At 32.6% G+C, this 19,081-nt stretch overlaps 1 protein-coding gene across 1 annotated transcript; it reads left to right on the top strand.

Moving 5' to 3' along the window:
• The first annotated feature begins 7,987 nt into the window (after window positions 1-7,987).
• On the top strand, window positions 7,988-18,523 carry LOC123205084 (probable disease resistance protein At4g27220). Its single transcript, XM_044621901.1, has 11 exons — window positions 7,988-9,035; window positions 9,542-10,918; window positions 12,015-12,028; window positions 12,121-12,387; window positions 14,296-15,114; window positions 15,434-16,014; window positions 16,670-16,741; window positions 17,570-17,716; window positions 17,799-17,921; window positions 18,019-18,280; window positions 18,413-18,523. The coding sequence occupies exons 1-11, from the start codon at window positions 8,102-8,104 to the stop codon at window positions 18,521-18,523; spliced, it is 4,707 nt and encodes a 1,568-aa protein (XP_044477836.1). The 5' UTR covers window positions 7,988-8,101.
• The last annotated feature ends 558 nt before the right edge of the window (window positions 18,524-19,081 follow it).

Here is a 19,081-nt window from a genome sequence, read left to right as displayed (position 1 = left end):
CAATAACCGTCAATCAATATCCTGAAAATATAGCTGCGTGCCTAAACGAGTGCGCAAGCGTAACGAGTCCTCCCCCTCAAAGCATAACGAGTGGTGAAGTGCTAAACACTCGATGTATCGTAACATGAACACCCCACAATCACCTGATAGGGGCGCCTGCTGCGGTATATCCACCACCCTATGCAATGCAAATGGATCGTCCTGTGGACTCCGACGCGAATCCGCCCAAAATGATGTCGCAGCTAGTAAATGTGGTATCATCGACGTATATCCCAACATCTTTTGCCTAAATAGCTCCGGGTCAGCTGTGAAACTCTGTAAGGAGTCGTAAACCGTAATCTTCCACTCCTTCAAATCCAACACCCCTGCTACCCAATGAGCATTCTCAAAGTTTATTGGGATAAACACCTGCACACGTTGATATAATTGTAATTAGATCTTAACCGATTATTCTTCAAAATGTACTCGATATTCGATTACTAACCTCATCGATCATACCCCAAGGTTGCAAATGCAACTCATGTGGGTAATCTGCATCCACCATACGTGTAAAGAGCGAAGGGAACTGGTAGCTATCCGGATCTCTCGTCCAGGCCGCATACTCATGGGGGATGTATCCAACAAAACAACTCAAAACCGTCGTCCAACTCTGCCGAACATTCGTAGTATCGTCATGCTGGCGTCGACGTAGTAACCCCAAAAACGAATCAACATGCTGAAAAAACAGAAGATATAACGTCATCATGTCATAGAAGGATTATCTAACCAAAATACGAAATTTATTTGTTAAAGTGAACTCACCTCGTCAGACAACCATCCAGAAGTGTTCATGAGTGTACCCCAAAATGCAATTTTGGTCCGCACACCTATGTCATACACATGACGTTTCTCGAACATGTTCGGCTCTGCATACCATTTCTTGAAAACCTCCTCACGTTCGGTTTTCGATAACTGCATAGCGGGTCTCGTTCGTTGGCCACGTGGTTTTAGAGGATTCGTGTATGGACTACGAATCAGGGGTCCCTTCTTGACAATCCTACCACGAACTGTGCGAAAATACTACACCAAAACAAATGAAACATTAGGTAAAATGAATAATAAATTATTACTGGTGAATATAATTAATTTATTAAAAATTTAAACATTTTAATACCTTCTGTATCGCTGGAGTCATAGCTGGAGAATCCGCAAGTGAAGCTATATCGAATATATTTTCTTTCGAGACCGACTGTATTCAAATACATGAATTGACTAAATAGAATGATAAATTATTTCAATGAAAATAAGTTATTAAACTTCTTGAAAATTCAATTACCTGCTCCTGGTCCTCGTGTGCAGTGATCTCAACAACATCATCAGTGATCTCATCATCCTGGGAAACAATATCGATCACCTGTTTTCCTTTGCTTGGAGTGTTGAGATAGATCAAACGAAGATCCTATTGTAACAGGATAGAAAGGTTAAACAACTGTTGAAATTAAAATATGTAACATATGATAGAAGAAATTTCTAGCACTTTATCTCAACCTCCTCCCAATCCGTAATCGGAGCATCCGCATGTGGTGATTGATCGACATCGGTAGTATCCTATGACAATATTAACATTTAATATTAGTAAATCAAACTATTAAGAAACGAAATAACAAAGTATTCATTATACAATGTACGTACCTCTACTGTCGAAACAGACGTCACAATGGGAGCCGTAATCGGAGCATCCGCATGTGGTGATCGATCGACATCGGTAGTATCCTATGACAATATTAACATTTAATATTAGTAAATCAAACTATTAAGAAACGAAATAACAAAGTATTCATTATACAATGTACGTACCTCTAATGTCGAAACAGACGTCACAATGGGAGCCGTAATCGGAGCATCCGCATGTGGTGATCGATCGACATCGGTAGTATCCTATGACAATATTAACATTTAATATTACTAAATCAAACTATTAAGAAAAGAAATAACAAAATATTCATTATACTTTGTACGTACCTCTAACGTCGAAATAGACGTCATAATGGGATCCGTAATCGGCGCAGCCACAGAAACGTCAGGCCGCTGTCACAAAGGACGATATTAACAAGTTTAGAAAAAATCAAATTACATATGTGTAAATGAAATATAATATTGTATATCTATGTTTGCCTAACCGGAATAATCACAGAAGGTGTCGACGGAGAAGACCGCATGTGAAGTGATCCATCGTCGCCGACATCCTGTATCAGTATCAGCAATTAATATTAATTAATCGATAAGTTATATTTAACGAGATTAATAAATATATAATGAAATAATTCAGATATAACATTTATTTCAAAATGACGTTCTAATTACCTGAACCATCGTATTCATTATTCATTATTGTCATATCCAGAGTATATGTTAATATTTAATTAATTAGTACTTACTGGATCTCCAGTGAAGATAGCTGAGATAGAATCCCATCCCGGAATGTCCTTCGTGTGCCATCTCAACATTCGGGCGGCTCCAATATACGGGGACTCGTCTACCCATCGAAATAACGAGTCCAGCGTCTCATAAATCCAAAACTGCAATATCAATATAAATCGATTATTGTATATATTTACAATCATATTAAACTAATTTTATTTTAAACATTCATTTTTTGTTTGAATTAATAAATATCATAATTACCTGAAACGCTAATGGAAATCCCATAATGCCATACTGCTTAAGCTGATTTTCCTTTTTCTTTTTCGGACCGGAATCAATAGAAATTCGGGAGATGTTATCGCATATAGAGTGATATGTCATCTGCCACACTCGTACTCCCCACGGGTATGCATTAAACCCATCCAGATGATCAACTAATTGTAATATCTTCTGGGGAATTGTTTTCCTCAAGTCACTCCCTAATAACCCCATGTGAAGATAAAACAACAATGCCAACTTAACTGCATCAGTGTCATCCTCCCCCCACGGTCTCTGCTGGAAAACACGACTCAAATCAGCATATGTAACTGATTTACAGCCGTGAAAATATGTCTGGAGGATCCGATCTGTAGCCTTCGATGGAATGTAGAGGTCGATATCTACCAAATGACTAAATCGAAGGCCTGTCATAATAGCAAACTCATACGCACTGAATCTGACATCCACGTCGTTAACCCGAAACCATAACTCCTCTCCCGAAGTCACCTTATTTACCGCTCGAAGGATGAAGGAATGTATTAGGACCCCACTGAATCGACTATCCTTCAACTCTAGGAAGTGTCCGAAGCATGTACGTCGAAACATTTGTAATTGTCTCTCTGTTAATAATTTTTTGATCACGGCTCCAATATCTCTATATCCACGTGTAGTAACTTGAGCCTTGAAGTGTTTTTCGAGAGGAAATCGCAGTTCATCTTTGCTTTCGTCTCTTTTTCTCTTTTGTACAGCTACCTGTATGAAAATTAAATTACAATTATATTAAATTTATATAAATTTTATGGAAGAAATTATTCAATTTTATACATAGAGGCCTTATTTTAAAAAATAGATATCAAATTCGAATTCTACACGTCAAAAAACCTTAAGATGGTTAAATTTTAATTTAATCGCATATGGAATATATCAAAAAAACCCTAAAATTTAATAGAATTGCATTCTGCCCCCCTGATTCTAACCAGAGGAAACGCATGCTGGATAACTTTGAAAAACAGCAATTTCGCCCACCACGCGAATTCGCGTGTCTACCACGCGAATTTGCGCGTCAACCTCGCGAATTCGTGAGTCAACCGCACGAATTCGGGGGGTTGACCGTAAGTTTGCCAGCCCACCAAGTTTTCTAATTTCTATTATTGCCCACCACACGATGAAAAACACAGTTTCACCCCCAACCACACGATTCCGTGTAGTCCACGAAGTTTGAAAAGTTCAAAACACCTCCCCGTCTACACGAATTCTGACCACACGAATTCGTGTGGTCACTGCGCCATTCGCGTGGTGACTGCCGAATTCGTGTGGCCATGTTTCACCCTCCAAACTTCGTTTTTCAAACTCCATTTCAACAACAATCAACTCTACACCTAATCTAACATAAAAGCCCTAACATAATTCATCACAATCAGCAAACAATCAAGCATTTTACACCCAAATTTCAAACCGAACCCTAACGCAATTTACACCCAAATTTCACATCAAATCGCTCAAATTGTGAAATGAAATGCATAAAGAGATGACAAGGGTTGTTTTACTAACCTTTTTGTCCATCGTCGTTGCCGGAAAAGTCGGAAAAATCGTCGGATCAAGTCGGAGTTGCCGAGTGCGCGAAACGTGAGTTCAAAACGGACTGTTTTCGTGTGTCTGGCTTTTGTGCGCGTGGTTATGGAGTATTTTGAGTGGAGGGGCATTTTCGTCTCTTCGTAATTTTGGGGCATTTTCGTTTAATGTTAAAAGTTTGGGGTAATTTCGTTTTGCCCCTTAATCTTTGGGGTAATTATTTTAATTTCCCAAAATTTTAAGTCTTAGGGAGGAAAATATTAGGTTTAAAAATATAATTTAAAAAAATAAAATTTTTTAATTTAAAGATAGAATAAATAATATTTTATTAATTTTATTATATTATTACTTAAATAATAATTTTATTTTTAAAATTAATTATTTTAAATATTTATAAATTTAAATTTAAATTTTGAATAATTAATTAATTATAAATTAGTTTTGCGTCAGACCTTAAGTGGAAGTATGTCTTTGGGCCTATAAATTATTATACTGCAGACTGCATCTCCATCATAATCTAGCTGTAATCAATAAATTATTTTTCAAGTCACTTTATTTTTTTTTTTTATTGTTGTTATCATATTTATTACTATTTTACCGTATAATACATAATTATTATTATTTTATAATATAATACAATAGGATAAACTTTAAAAATAATATATATTTTAAAGTATATTAAAATTTAATATGACATGATATATATCGATAAAATTAACAATATAGACTGATACATATGTTTAACTAAATTAGGTATATAATTAAAGATGAATATAAATTGGATAAAGGTCAAACATCTCTTAATTCGAGTTTGACTCAAATATAACATGATTCGATTTGACTTGAATTGATGGCTCGGATTCAGTTCGATTCAACTCAAATTGATAGTTTGAATAGATGGGACAATTTGATTCAATTTAACTCAAATTAATTATTTGAATGGATTGTTCAAACTCAAATTGATGATTTGATTTAACTCAAATTTATGATTCATAACTTGGTTTGGTTCGGATTTATGATTTGAATCAATAATTTGAATTTGTAGTTCAGATTTATAACTTGAGTTCATAGTTCATTGGCAAAATAATATTATTTTATCCAAATAATAGGCAATAGAACTATTGATTCAAGTCGAACTTGAGCCGAACCAAACCAAACACCTCCTAACTCAAGGTCAGCTTGGTTCCAAAAATGAACATAATCTTTTGATTAAAATTTAATTCGAATTCAAATTAAATAAATTTGAACTGAACCAAACCAAATCGAGCTTGCTTTTAATAGCCAACTTAATTTGGATGTAGCTTAAAATATATTTACCCACCCATATCTATTTTCTTTTACAAAGCAAAAATGATTATCTTATTGTAATTGAATATTTAATATATAATTATATATTTTTTATTTTTTATTGCATGATGAAGTTTAGTTATAATTCCTAATCTATATTCTTTTTTAACTAAGTTATCCAAATAATAGGCAACAAAACCATCGATTTGAGCTGAACTTGAGCCCAACCGAACCAAATACCTCTTAGTTCGAGTTTAGCTTAGTTTCAAAAATAAACATAATCTTTTGATTCGAATTCAAATTAAATAAATTCGAACCAAACTAAATCGAATCAAGCTCACTTCTGATAGCCGATTTAATTTAGATGTAGCTCAAAACCTGTTCACCAAACCATATCTATTTTCTTTTACAAAGCAAAAATTATTTTTTTTATTATAATTAGATATTTAATATATAATTACATATTATTTTTTTCTTATTGCATTATTATTTTTTTTTGCATGACAAAGCTTAATTATAATTCTCAGTCCATACTCTTTCTTAACTAAGTTAGCAACAATTTGAAAAATAGTTTTAGTTTTTCATTTATTTTAATTTATTTATTAATTTTAAAAAAAAATATATTATATAATACGATATGATATATGATATAAAAAATTAAATTTTTAATATACAATATACTATACGATTCGATTACCATAATTGTCTTACTCTAAATGTAAAATTATAGTGAAATATATATATATATATATATATATATATATATATATATATATATATATATATATATATATATATTAACATTGTTGTTAAAACTGTAAGGAGTTCAATTTGGCTAGAATGATACAAGAACACATAGAATTATATAATTAAATAATTTACTATAAAAAATAATATTTAATTATATAATAATATATTATTATCAACACATAAATTAATACTTATTTTTCATACATATTATTTTATTTGTATACAGAGAAAGGGAGCACGGAAGGCCAACAATTATTAATCAAATAAGACAAAACAACATCTTAAGACGAAGAAAAGTAGAATTTACTCTTAAATTGAATTTCCTTTCATAACAGTAAATATAGCTGTAACAGGCAAATATTAGTATAATGACATGAATATTCATCATTGTTATTATTTTCAACGACGGTATATATTGTTTTAACAATAAAAATATTCACCATTATTATTATTTTATATAACAAACTTATGCTTGCGCTATTTGTATTAATAACGAGATTTTTCTTTTTGTCATTAATATTTTTTACAAGAAAAGCTTTAACGAATGGGCATTGTCAAGATTTTTTTGATCATTAAAACTTTTTAATGACAAGAAATCTACTTTTAACAATCATTTTGTTGTTGTTGAACCCTCTTTTGTGTGTGTGTGTGTGTGTTTGAAGCTCACTAACTCAAAAGCCTTAGCAAGCACCATTTCAAAGAATGAAAACAAGTTGGAGGGTAAAAGAAAAGAAAATGAAGGCAAGCAAGAAGCCTTCAAGAAACAGTTGAGAGATGATCTAAGAAGAAATTGTGCTCCACTCCACTTGCACGGTTCAAAGAGTACACCCTTTTGGTTGCCTTCATTGACCATATATAGGTGATGTCTCGAGATATGAGCATGATTCTATTATCAGTTGCTCTGAAAAGTTACCACTCCAAACAAGACCCGTGACAAGAAAAAAGAAAAAGAAGACACGAGAATGGGTAGTTGAAGAGTGGCTCCAAAAGAAAAAAGAAGGAAAAAGTCCAGTCTGACAGAACCCATTTTTCATAAATAAATATATAAATTAATATTTAATTTTTTTATATATTATTTTATTTGTATACAGAGAAAGAGAGCATCTTAGAAAATTTGCTTACGACAATTATTGATCATATGAGACAAGACTACCACTCTAATTAATTATTAAAAAAATTGGACAAACCCATTTTTTATTTTTAATTGCGGAATTAACTTCTTGTCTGTTTTTTTTTTTCATAATGTTTATGATAATAGCTCATTGTTTTCAATGTTTTGCTTTTTTAGCTAAGTGGATTAAATTTTTGATATTTATCAAGTCTGTCTTCTTTTTTAAAAAGAAAAATTGAAGTAAAAACATATTTCAATATTGAACATTTGATCTGTAGTATTTTTCACTCCTAACCTTATTTCAGGTATGTTGGCAGTTTACTCTCTGTTACAAAGAATGTTAAAGCCTTACATATATTAGTTAGAAATTGGGTTGTGGAAATTATTTCATGCTATCACAGGGAAAAGTAAAATTTACTTCTAAATTGAGTTTCTTTTCATAACTGTAATTATTATAGATTATAATGTGAAGAGGAAAAAAACATTTCAGTACGACCATAAAATTACCGTGATAACCAAACTTTTTAGTTGACTAACCAAACATTTCAGTCTTTCATCTTTATCTCCTTTAAAATAATTTAATTGAAATTACCAATCAATTCAATACTACAAATGTCCTGTATCTCTTTGACCCTCTCTTCTTTTGATCTCTGAATTCTCTTTCCTTTCCTTTTTTTCCTTCTAATCTGTCTGATATCAAATCTTTCCTTGTGCTTGAGAATGGAAGAAACTGCTTGGAAAGCTGTTTTAGCAGTTGGAAAGTGCTTAAGTGCTCCGATTGGGCGTCAGTTTATGTACTTGTACAACTACAAAACCAACTTTCACAATCTTGAAAAAGAAGCTGGAAAGCTGAAGGATGCAAGAGATGAGGTGAAGGCTAAGGTTGTTGCCGCTGAAAATAATGTGGAAAAGATCAAACAGAATGTTAAGGACTGGCAGGGGGATGTGGATTCCGCCATCGAAGAAACGGACAAGCTGATTCAAGAGAAATCAAACAGCAGTTGTTTCAACTTGATCACTCGCTACAAAAATGGCAGGAAAGCATGGAAAAAGCTGAACGCTGTAACTGAACTTCTTCAGGAAAAAGAAACATTTGCTGAAGTTTCTCTTCCCACCTCTCATGAAGTCATTCGGCTCACTAACAAAGATTATGAGGAATTTGAATCAAGAAGGTCAATTTTCAATGATGTGCTGAAGGCATTAGACGATCCTGAGGTGGGAATTATTGGGGTTTATGGGATGGGTGGAATTGGTAAAACCACATTGGTCAAAGAAGTTGGTCATCAAGCAAAGAAAAATCAGATCATGGATGAGGTGGTTTTCGTAGAGGTATCTGATAAACCAGATACTAAAAAGATTCAAGATGAACTTGCGCAGCAGTTAGGTTTGGAATTTAAGAAGGAGGCTGAACGAGCGAGCAAGTTGTATGCGAGACTGAAGAATGACAAGAAAGTGCTTGTAATTTTAGATAATATATGGGAACAATTAGATTTGGAGGCTCTCGGTATTCCTTGCGGAGATGACCGTGGAGGATGTAAATTATTGCTGACAGCAAGAGATCTTAATGTATTATGGAGTATGGATTCTAAGAATAATTTCTCGATGGGTGTCTTAAAGGAAGAAGAAGCTTGGAGCTTATTCAAGAAGATGGCAGGTAATCAGAGAATTGTTTCGTATTATATTCATTCAGATTAATTTATATTACGTGAAATAATAAAAAGTAAATTTACTCTGAGAAATTAAAAAATAATTGTAATAATTGTGCTAATTAAAATTAAAATTTCAATTTCTCTTGTTATATATCATTTTTAAAAATAAATTTTTTGAAATTGAATACAAATTTAGTTTACTAGTAAATTAATTAAACATCTCTTTTTTTGTATTTTATTAACTAATATTATTTAGTTCTTAAGATGTTCAATGTATACTTCATAAAATTTCACAGATACTATTTCATTAAAAAAAAAAGGTCCTTTTGGTTTTAAATTCGAAGCACATAACAGAAATGCTATTAATACTTACGTTAAATGCATGATCTATAATAAAGAATTTATTATTTAAAAAATTTTAATATTCAAATGGGATCAATTTTATTATATTTGAAGCATATAGAAGACATATCTTTCCCTCTTGATCTAAAATCCAAGGTTCCCATTGCAGGTGATGTGGTTGATCAAACAAATAGGTTGAATTCTCTGCCAAATGATGTATGCAACGAATGTTGGGGTTTGCCAATTGTCATTACTACCATAGCAAAAGCATTAAGAAACAAGAGACATCAATCTCAATGGAAAGAAGCCTTGCGAGAACTAAAAATGCCTTCTCCAATGAAGTTTGCAAGCTTGCTAGAAAAGGAATATTCAAAGATAGCATTGAGTTACAATTATCTTAAAAGTGATGAGCTCAAGAAAACTCTGCTAATTTGCAGCCTAATGGTAAATAATACTACCATTTCAGACTTGTTTAAACTCATTATGGGTTTAGATATATTGGAAGGAGTTAATCTTACTATGGAACAAGCGCGAAATAAGCTGGAAAGTCTTATCTGTGAACTCAAGGAATCTTGTTTGTTGCTTGATGATTTAACCAATGAAAAGTTTTCCATGCATGATGTTGTTCGTTCAGTTGTCATAACAATTGCATATAAAGATCATTATGTATTTACAGAGCGAAATGATGTGCTGAGGGAATGGTCAAATAAAGAACAACTGAAAAAATGCACTAAAATCTCACTTGTTGATTGTAATATGATTAGTGAGATTTGGTCTCAAGGTTTAGATTATCCAAAACTTGAATTTTTCAATATGAGGATGAAAAGTTCTTTTGAAATCCCTGAAGATTTTTTTGTGGGGATGGGAAACCTCAATGTTCTAAGTTTCTTTCACCTAGATGTATTGTCCTTGCCAACATCTCTTGGTCTTCTCACAAATCTTCAAACATTATGTTTGGATTATGGGACATTTTCAGATCTAATAATCATTGGAGAGTTGAGCAAACTAAAGATTCTTAGCTTGCGATGTTGTGAGATTAAGCAGTTGCCTAAAGAAATAAGTAAATTGACTCAATTGAGATTATTAGATTTAAGTTATTGTCGAAAATTAGAAGTTATAGTACCAAATGTTATATCAAGCTTATCCCGATTGGAAGAATTGTATATGAGGAGATGCCCTATTTTGTGGAAGGTTGAAGTACTTAAGGAGTTGAAGTATTTGTCTCAACTGACAACTTTAGAAATAGATATTTCAGATGATCAAATTTTACCAAAAGACTTCTTCTCCAAAAAGTTGGAAAGATACAATGTATCAATTGGAAATAGGGCTATTGATTTTGGTGGGCCCGTCATAAATGGTGATCATGGGAAGCACATGTTTTTTGAAAGCTATTGGATAAATAAGTTTGTCGCTTTAAGAACACTGAAAGTGAATCTTGATTCTATCATCTGGCAAGAGGAATTGCAATGCTTCTCGAATGTTGAATTCTTATGCTTAGAAAAATTGCAAGGTGTCAAGAATGATCTCTCTGAATTAGACAATAAGGGTTTTTCTAAATTAAAATATCTTCATGTCCATAATAATCCTAACATCATGTGCATTTTTGACTCAACAAAGTGCACACCTCATGATGTCTTTCCACTCCTGGAGTCTCTGATTGTTTTCAACTTGATTAACTTGGAAAAGATATGTTATGGTCTACCCTCAACAAGGTCTTTCTACTACTTAAAATATATAGAAGTGAAAAGTTGTGATAAGTTGGAAAATATCTTCTCATTCTCCAATGCTAGCAGAAGCCTTCCGCAACTTCAATTAATTAAGGTGGAAGATTGCAAGAATTTGACTGAGATTTTTGTTGTTAAAAGTAAAAATAGAGCAGACAAGAATGAGGTAATTGATAAGATTGAATTTTGTCAATTACGCTTCTTGACTTTGATTAATCTTCCAAGGATTGTGAGCTTTTACTCAAACACAAATACAGTTTCAACATCGCAAAAGACAAGGAAAGAATTGGCAATTAATTTGGAGTCCAATGATATCAATTTGAAGTCTGAGGAAATTGATACTATCATCCCATTTTTTAACAAAAAGGTTTGATTTATGATAGTCTTATCCTAATTTACTATATTTCTAGATTTGAATATCTCCAAATGGACTTCATTTTAGGTTTTATGCTATTTTTTTTAATGGCATTAAATTTTGGGCAGGTTGTTTTCCCTTGTTTGGAAGAATTAAACCTTGTAGAAATTAATTTTGAGAAGATTTGGGACAACAAACTTCCAACAACCTCTTGTTGCTATCAGAATTTGAAAAGATTGATTGTGGATGGCTGTCAAAAACTAAAATTTGTATTTCCATCGTCTATAATCGAATGCTTTAAACAACTTCAACACCTTGAGATACATCATTGTAAGGAATTAAAAGAAATTGTTGCCAAAGAAGAAACAGAGGATACTACTACATTTATTTTTCCAAGGTTAGTCTTTTTGAAACTCAAAGAATTGCCAGAGCTTACAACTTTATACCATGGAAAACACAACTCAAATTGGCCATTGTTAAAGGAGTTGGAAGTGCATGATTGTAGCAGACTAGACATATTTACTTCAGAATATAAGATATCGGTCTTTTTTTCTTTGTTATAGAATTTGTTGAGATGGTATCTTAGTATCACATGCATCTTTACATAACTATCATTTAAATAAAATTTTTTAATGAACAAAAATTTCAATAATCTCTTGTTGTTATCAGAATTTGGAAAGACTGATTGTGGATGGCTGTCAAAAACAAAAATTTGTATTTCCATCATCAATAATCAAAAGCTTTAAGCAGCTTCAACACCTTGAGATACGTCGTTGTAAGGAATTAAAGGAGATTGTTGTCAAAGAAGAAACAGAGGGTACTACTACATTTATCTTTCCAAGGTTAGCCTTTTTGAAACTTGAAAAATTGCCAGAGCTTACAACTTTATGCCATGGAAAGCACAACTTAAATTGGCCAATGTTAACGAAGTTGGAGGTGTGTGATTGTAATAGACTAGACATATTTACCTCAGAATTTAAGGTACGAGTCTTTTTTTTTTTTATAGAATTTGTTGAGACAGTATCTTAGTATCCATATGCATCTTTATTTAACTGTCATTTAAATAAAAATTTTTAATAAACAAAAATTTTATCTCATTTTATTCCTAATTTAAAATTTTTATTATTTTCTTCACCCCAAGATATGAAAAGTTACCATTTCCCCCTAAAAAAATATTGTGTAACGGCGTTTGTCCTCTGATCAAATTGCTAATATAACTTACTATTTTTTGTTTTCAAGCTTGAACATTAACGGTCCTCTTTATTGAATTTTTTATTGACCTATTTCAACAACTTGACAGAACAAATTATGAAACCAATCAAAATGAAGTAATCCATACAAATAACACACAATCTCCCAAAATCACGAGAAGGATGTGTTCTTCCATTGAATGATATATCAGTAGAATCATTAGAAAAATCAAAATCAACAAGAATATGAATTAGAAAATTGAGAGAACGAAAACTAAGTAGGGTCACGAACAGTAGCCTTTTGTCAAACACCTACTTGGCACCAACTAGTATAGACCCAAAAAATCACTAGGGCAACTTCCAAATCACAACAAACTCAACAATACAAATTCCCAACTTCATTAATTAATTCACAAAACCAAAATTATCAAATCTTGGGTGGAGACAAGTCTTTTTGGCCTTTTTTTTTTTTAATCAAAAAACTTATTCCCATCCAAGGTTTAGTGTAAATTCAAACTCATATTTGTTAACTTTTAAAAACTTAAATACTTATCCGTCTGTTAAATTTTACTATTATTGTTAGAGTAAAATTGTCATTTTATAAAAATAATAAAAAAAACTATAAATTCATTACATTTTCCTCTGTAGGTTTAAAAACTACTAATTCATCATATTTTCTCCCTTACCGCTACTCTGGCAACTAGAGCCGACGAATCTTTTCCCTCTCATCTCTCAGACAAAGATGAATTGTCAGCCAACCAGAGGTCAACTGACGATTCGTTGGTGCGAATTTGTATAATACATGAATCTGTGTATCGTATAGATCTGTTTGGCCAATCTATGCGTTGATCAAACGAAGATTAGAGTCTTCTTTTAATGTTCAAATTATTAAAAGAAAAAGTTGTTTGAAATTAGAATTTTAGTACATGGAGAGGTACAATAAATTTTGCATATGTTAGATAGGGAGAAAGATACCTAAGAATATATTTATAAGCATGGTGGCAAGAGAGAGTTCTATAACATTGATATGGCATGTCATAGTATATAAATGAATGAAATACAGCTTTGTTTCTCTACTTAATCTAATAAAACATTGAAATAACATTAAATTTTGGGTAGGTTGTTTTCCCTAGTTTGGAAGCCCTAAAGCTTGGAGCAATTAATTATGAAAAGATTTATAACATTATAACTTTGAGAGTTTGTCACGGGTTTTATAACATTATATTTCTAAAAGAGATATATAATGCGAAATCGAAGAAAATTAAAATCTACTAGATAAACTATTTGAATTTCTTTTTGAAAATGAATAAATAATAAAACAAAAAATTTAGTATTTTTGAGATTCTTGAATGTTTTTAGTAATATTTTACAACGAAAAAAATCTGAGTGTAGGTTGTTGTCCCCAATTTGGAGGTTTTAAAACTACATTCATTCATTCTGAGTGCAGGTTGTTGTCAAATTTTGCCAATTGTGAAAAATATTTATTTGTTAACCTTTTGCCAATGTTGTTTGCTTTTAAGTACGGGTCACTTTACCTATACATTGATTCAAAATGTTTTCATATTCCATTTCTGCTTAAATAAAATACAATATTTTTGTGTCATATTGTTGGAGAACTTCAACTTTAGCTTTATTTTGTCTAATTTGTTTGCAGGTTAACCCCAATTTGGAGAAATTAACCCTAAGCAGAGCGGATGACTTGATAAAATTGCTGCATCAGTTTCCAGAAAACTTTTGTAGATGTACAATTGAGATCAAACAGGATAAATCTGCCAATATTTCGGTTGGCATCCTTCAGAGATCGGTTAAGCTAGAAAAACTCGAACTCTATAAATGCTCATATGAGGAGATATTTACATGTGGAAAGGATGAGAAACATACAAAGATCTCGATACTCATAAAAGCTTTGAAGTTGAGTTATCTTTCTGACGCAAAGTACCTTTGGGGAAAAGGCTCCAAACTAGACTCTGTGCTTCAAAATCTTGAGGTTCTAGAAGTATATGGTTGTGATAGAATGATAAATGTTCTGCCATCCTCAGCATCTTTTGAGAATCTAACAGTTCTGAACGTATGTTGGTGTTATGGATTGATCAACTTACTCACACCTTCAATGGCAAAAATATTGGTCCAGTTGAGAGAAATGAAAATTGGAAGTTGCAGAATGATGACAGAAATAGTATCAAATAAGACAGAAGATGTAGCAGCAGAAGATGAAATTGTTTTTGGCAAACTGAAGTTGTTGTCACTTCACTACTTACGAAGTCTCATATGCTTCTACTCTGGGAATTGTGCATTGAAATTCCCGTCTTTGGAAGAACTGACTGTAGATGGTTGTCCTATGATGAAGACTTTCTCTGTAGGAAACTTAAACACACCAAGTTTACAGAAAGTTCAACATAATAGGTGGGATGAAAACATATTGGACTGTGAGAGTGACCTAAATGCAATTATACAACGACTGCGTGCAGAAGAGGTATCCAGTTAGTTTAAGATTGCTTTTCTTTGAATTTTCTTATTCACCATCTAACTTAAATTCTTGACGTACAAAATAATTGAAAAGGGTTTTTATAGAAAAAATGTTAAGTTACAAAATTTTAATATTACATGCACTAAAAATAGATTTTCTTTTATGTTTAGCACACAAATTAAAGTTGAATAGTATAACTGATATTAGGATGACATATTAGTTGCCTACATTCAGAATTTTTTTTTCTCCTTACTGTTAAAAATGTAGTGCCAAAAATATTGAAAAAAACATTAAATTTTTTATAATTTATTTGATCAATCATCAGGCCAACTCCAATTCAGAGGAATTGACACTAAGTGGAAAAGACGTCACACTTCTATGGCAAAACCAGCTTCCAGAGCATCAGTTTTCCAAAGTGAAAATTCTTGAGATCATTAAGGATGAATCATCTAATATTCCAATTGGAATCCTTCAGAGATTTAACAATCTCAAAAAACTTGTACTAACATCAAGTTCATATGAAGAGATATTCTCATGTGAAAAAGACGAGAAAGATGTAAACATGCTCACACAAATAAGGAAACTAGAGCTATGGGGCCTTTTCAATTTGGAGTACATGTGGAAAGAAAAATCTCATCTGGACTCAATTCGTCAAAATCTTGAAATGCTACATGTAAAGTTTTGCCACAATTTGATTAGTATAGTGCCGTCTTCAGTAACTTTTGAAAATCTCAAAACTCTAGAAGTACAGTACTGCGATGGATTGATAAACTTAGTATCATCTTCAACAGCCAAAAGTCTAGTGCGACTTGAAGAACTGACATTGTCACATTGTAAAATGATGGCAGAAGTGGTATCAAGTGAGGGGGGTACAAAAGTTGAGGAAATTGTTTTTGACAAATTAAAGTTGTTGTCACTTCGTAGTTTAAAAAATCTTACAAGCTTCTGCTCTAGTAATTATGTCTTCAAATTTCCAGCTTTGGAAGAATTGATAGTTTGCAAATGCCACAATATGAAGACTTTCTTTGAAGGAGTCTTAAGTGTACCAAGTTTACGAAAAGTAAAGCAGCAATGGAATGACAAATTAGGATGCTGGGAGGGTGACCTTAATACTACTATTCAATTTCTACATAGAAAAATTGGTACGTATTCATTTAATAGTTACTTATCTTTGTATTATCTCACTCCCCTTACTTTTAATCATTGTTTCTTGAAGATAAGGTCTTGCGTCCTCAAGACCTTATAATTCACTTTCCTTTATATTAACATTATCTTGGAAGTAGTCAATAACTCTGTAGACAAAAGATACAAAAAAAAATTATTGAATTTAATAGTAGCCTAAAGGTCATTCGAGCAACCTTGATATACATATATATATATATATATATATACTAATACTAGTACAACCATAAAACGTCATGATTATGGACACATGTTTTTGTTTTTCTTTTTATCTTCACATTTTTTTCTCTTTACCATAGATCATCATTTTAAAATTTAAAATGACATTTCCCTGCATTTCGTTTGTTCACTATCATTGTGTTGTGCTATATTTTTACAGAATATTCAGAGTTCTGGAAGGATACAGAGCAAACTTCAATGAAATCTCTGGAATAGAGCTCTTTTGTTTGTGGTTTGTGAGGCATTATTGCGGCCCAAGTTTCCTGTGTTGAGGTCAGAGATGGGAGGCCTTTTGTTTCTATCTTTATTGTTCTGCTTCTGCTTTTTCGTTTTGCCTATTGTGGTTCTTTGCATTTATACTGTAATATGAATTATGTGTCTACATGAATGAATGCCTAAATTAAGAAATTTGTGTGCTTTGAAATTTGTGTCCCGAATGTTATGATGATTCTATTTGGTGATATTGTTAACAACAGACTAGATGTTGTTATAATGTGTTTTCATTGTTGCAAAAGTTGTTGAGCATGTGGTTGCTCCATTAGAAGACTAAATGAGCAACTTGACAATCTCATGAAAGTTTGTATTGATAACTATGATTTCATGATTTCATAATGTTCTTCATAGCTTATAAATAATTAATTCTTTGTCACATGCAAGAGATACATATAAAAACATAGAATTTAAATTTTATTAGCTATTCATCAGTTTGGAACAGTTTTCTGAATATGAGAAATTGACGGATAGCTTTTCTGGTTTTATTACATGTACTGCTAAGCAGAGTTTCAAAGTGTATGATTAGGTTAGTAGAGATGTTTACCTCATGAGTAGAGATATTAGAAAAAAAGACATTTTGTGACTAAGGACAAATGATTCATTGAAGTGTAAACTTCAACTTGTTTCATAAAATCTTTCCCTATTGCAAGCTCAGATTTAGAAGAGTGTGGTAATGGGTACAGAAGAGCCTGAGATCACCTTTAAGTCTTTTGATTGTTCTTCTTCAAAAATCGGTAACATATATCTGGTATCGAACTTATTTCTTGCTTTTGTTTTGTTTATGAAGCAATTCTGGAATCATCCTTTCTGTCGCAAAGCTCTCTCCTGGCCACGCAGTTTATCATTTCTTGGCAAGCTATCAAAATGGGAAGTTTGTGCTTGCATACTGCAAGTTTCCTTGCGTTGATTTATTGGAACTTGCAAAGGCATTTCTGTCCATGGTCAAATATCAGAGCCAAGTTCAAAATCAATTTCAATTGATATTTTTGTTTATCTTGTCCGGCTTCTGGTTCCAGTTGTTCTGCTCCAGAATATATTGTGGATCCTCTGCTTCCTTGGTTCCCTGTAGTGTCCTGTCTTTACAGAACCAACCTCTGCAATTGCTTACCTGCTATGCTTGTCATGGGATTACGTCTGCTGTAGGTTTCTTCTGCAGGATCCAATCCCAGATTTTCTCTGCTTCTCTGCCCAGAATATCTGTCCAGATACTCTCCTGCTTTCTCTGGTCGAATGCAGCAGCTCAAAGTTCATGCTTCCTGGTTTCCACTGCAATAGTATCCTGCCTTCCTTCTACTGCAGTCTGTTCCAGATTTCATTCTTCTCCGGTGCTCCAGTCTGCATGACTGAATTTATTCTTCTACTGCCTTCCCTCTACTGCTTGCTGGGTTCTACTATGGAGATTTATTTTTGCTGTGTTCCTCTTGTGCTGTTTTTTCTGGAGCTGAAATCGGCACAACAAAGCTGTCTGTGCAGTTCTCGGAAGAAGCAAGCACTACCAGTCTGCCTGCTACTTTGCCTTTCCTGATTGTGCAACAGTGCAGCCGTTTGGGTGAAATCCTGCCAATGTCCAAGTTGGCCAGGATTAGCAGCATTGGTCACCTCATCCTTGCAGTTCTAGTTTTTTTCCCAGGTGCAACAATTAGATAGAAGCAGGCCTTGCTCTGCAGATTTTCAGTTAGAAGCAGTTCTTGCCCGGGCCATTCCAGAATTTTTCCAGGTGCAGAAGTCGGGCAAAAGCTGATCAAATTATGCAGATTGCGTGCAGGGCTTCTTTCCCTTGTTTCAGCTGCTACTTCGGCCAACTGTGAGACTGCAATTTTTTTTTTATTTTTCTGGATGTTTGTTGTTTCTCTTAATCTCTATCATTGTAAGAACTTTAATAGGTTTTCAAGATAGTATGTGACTTTTAGACCGTGTCACTTTTCTTTTTTTATTTTATCTACTATTCCACATTTTATTTAATGTATAACAACTTAGTTTCTATTTTATTTTTACAATTTGTTAATTATTATTTTTCTTTATAATATTTTAGTAATGAAAAAACTTACTATGTTCTAAATAAAAAATATGTTCAAATGATTGGGACAAATTCATTTTTTTTGGCTTAAATGAAAAAGAATTAGTTTAGTGCAAACACTGATGAGAGACCTTGCAGAAACAAGTAAAAGACTCTTGTTCATACAAAATCTTTTTTTTAGTGTTTATACTGCACTTATTCCTACTCAACTGAATCTATGAAAGTGAATTCGTTATAAATAATTTGAACAGTTTTTTTGTTTAGAACATATTAAGTTTTTTT

The sequence above is a fragment of the Mangifera indica genome, unplaced genomic scaffold, assembly GCF_011075055.1.
Source record: "Mangifera indica cultivar Alphonso unplaced genomic scaffold, CATAS_Mindica_2.1 Un_0001, whole genome shotgun sequence".
Classification (NCBI taxonomy): Eukaryota; Viridiplantae; Streptophyta; class Magnoliopsida; order Sapindales; family Anacardiaceae; genus Mangifera; species Mangifera indica.
The sequence above is the reverse complement of the archived record's forward strand: the minus strand, read 5'-3'. Positions and strand labels throughout refer to the sequence as shown.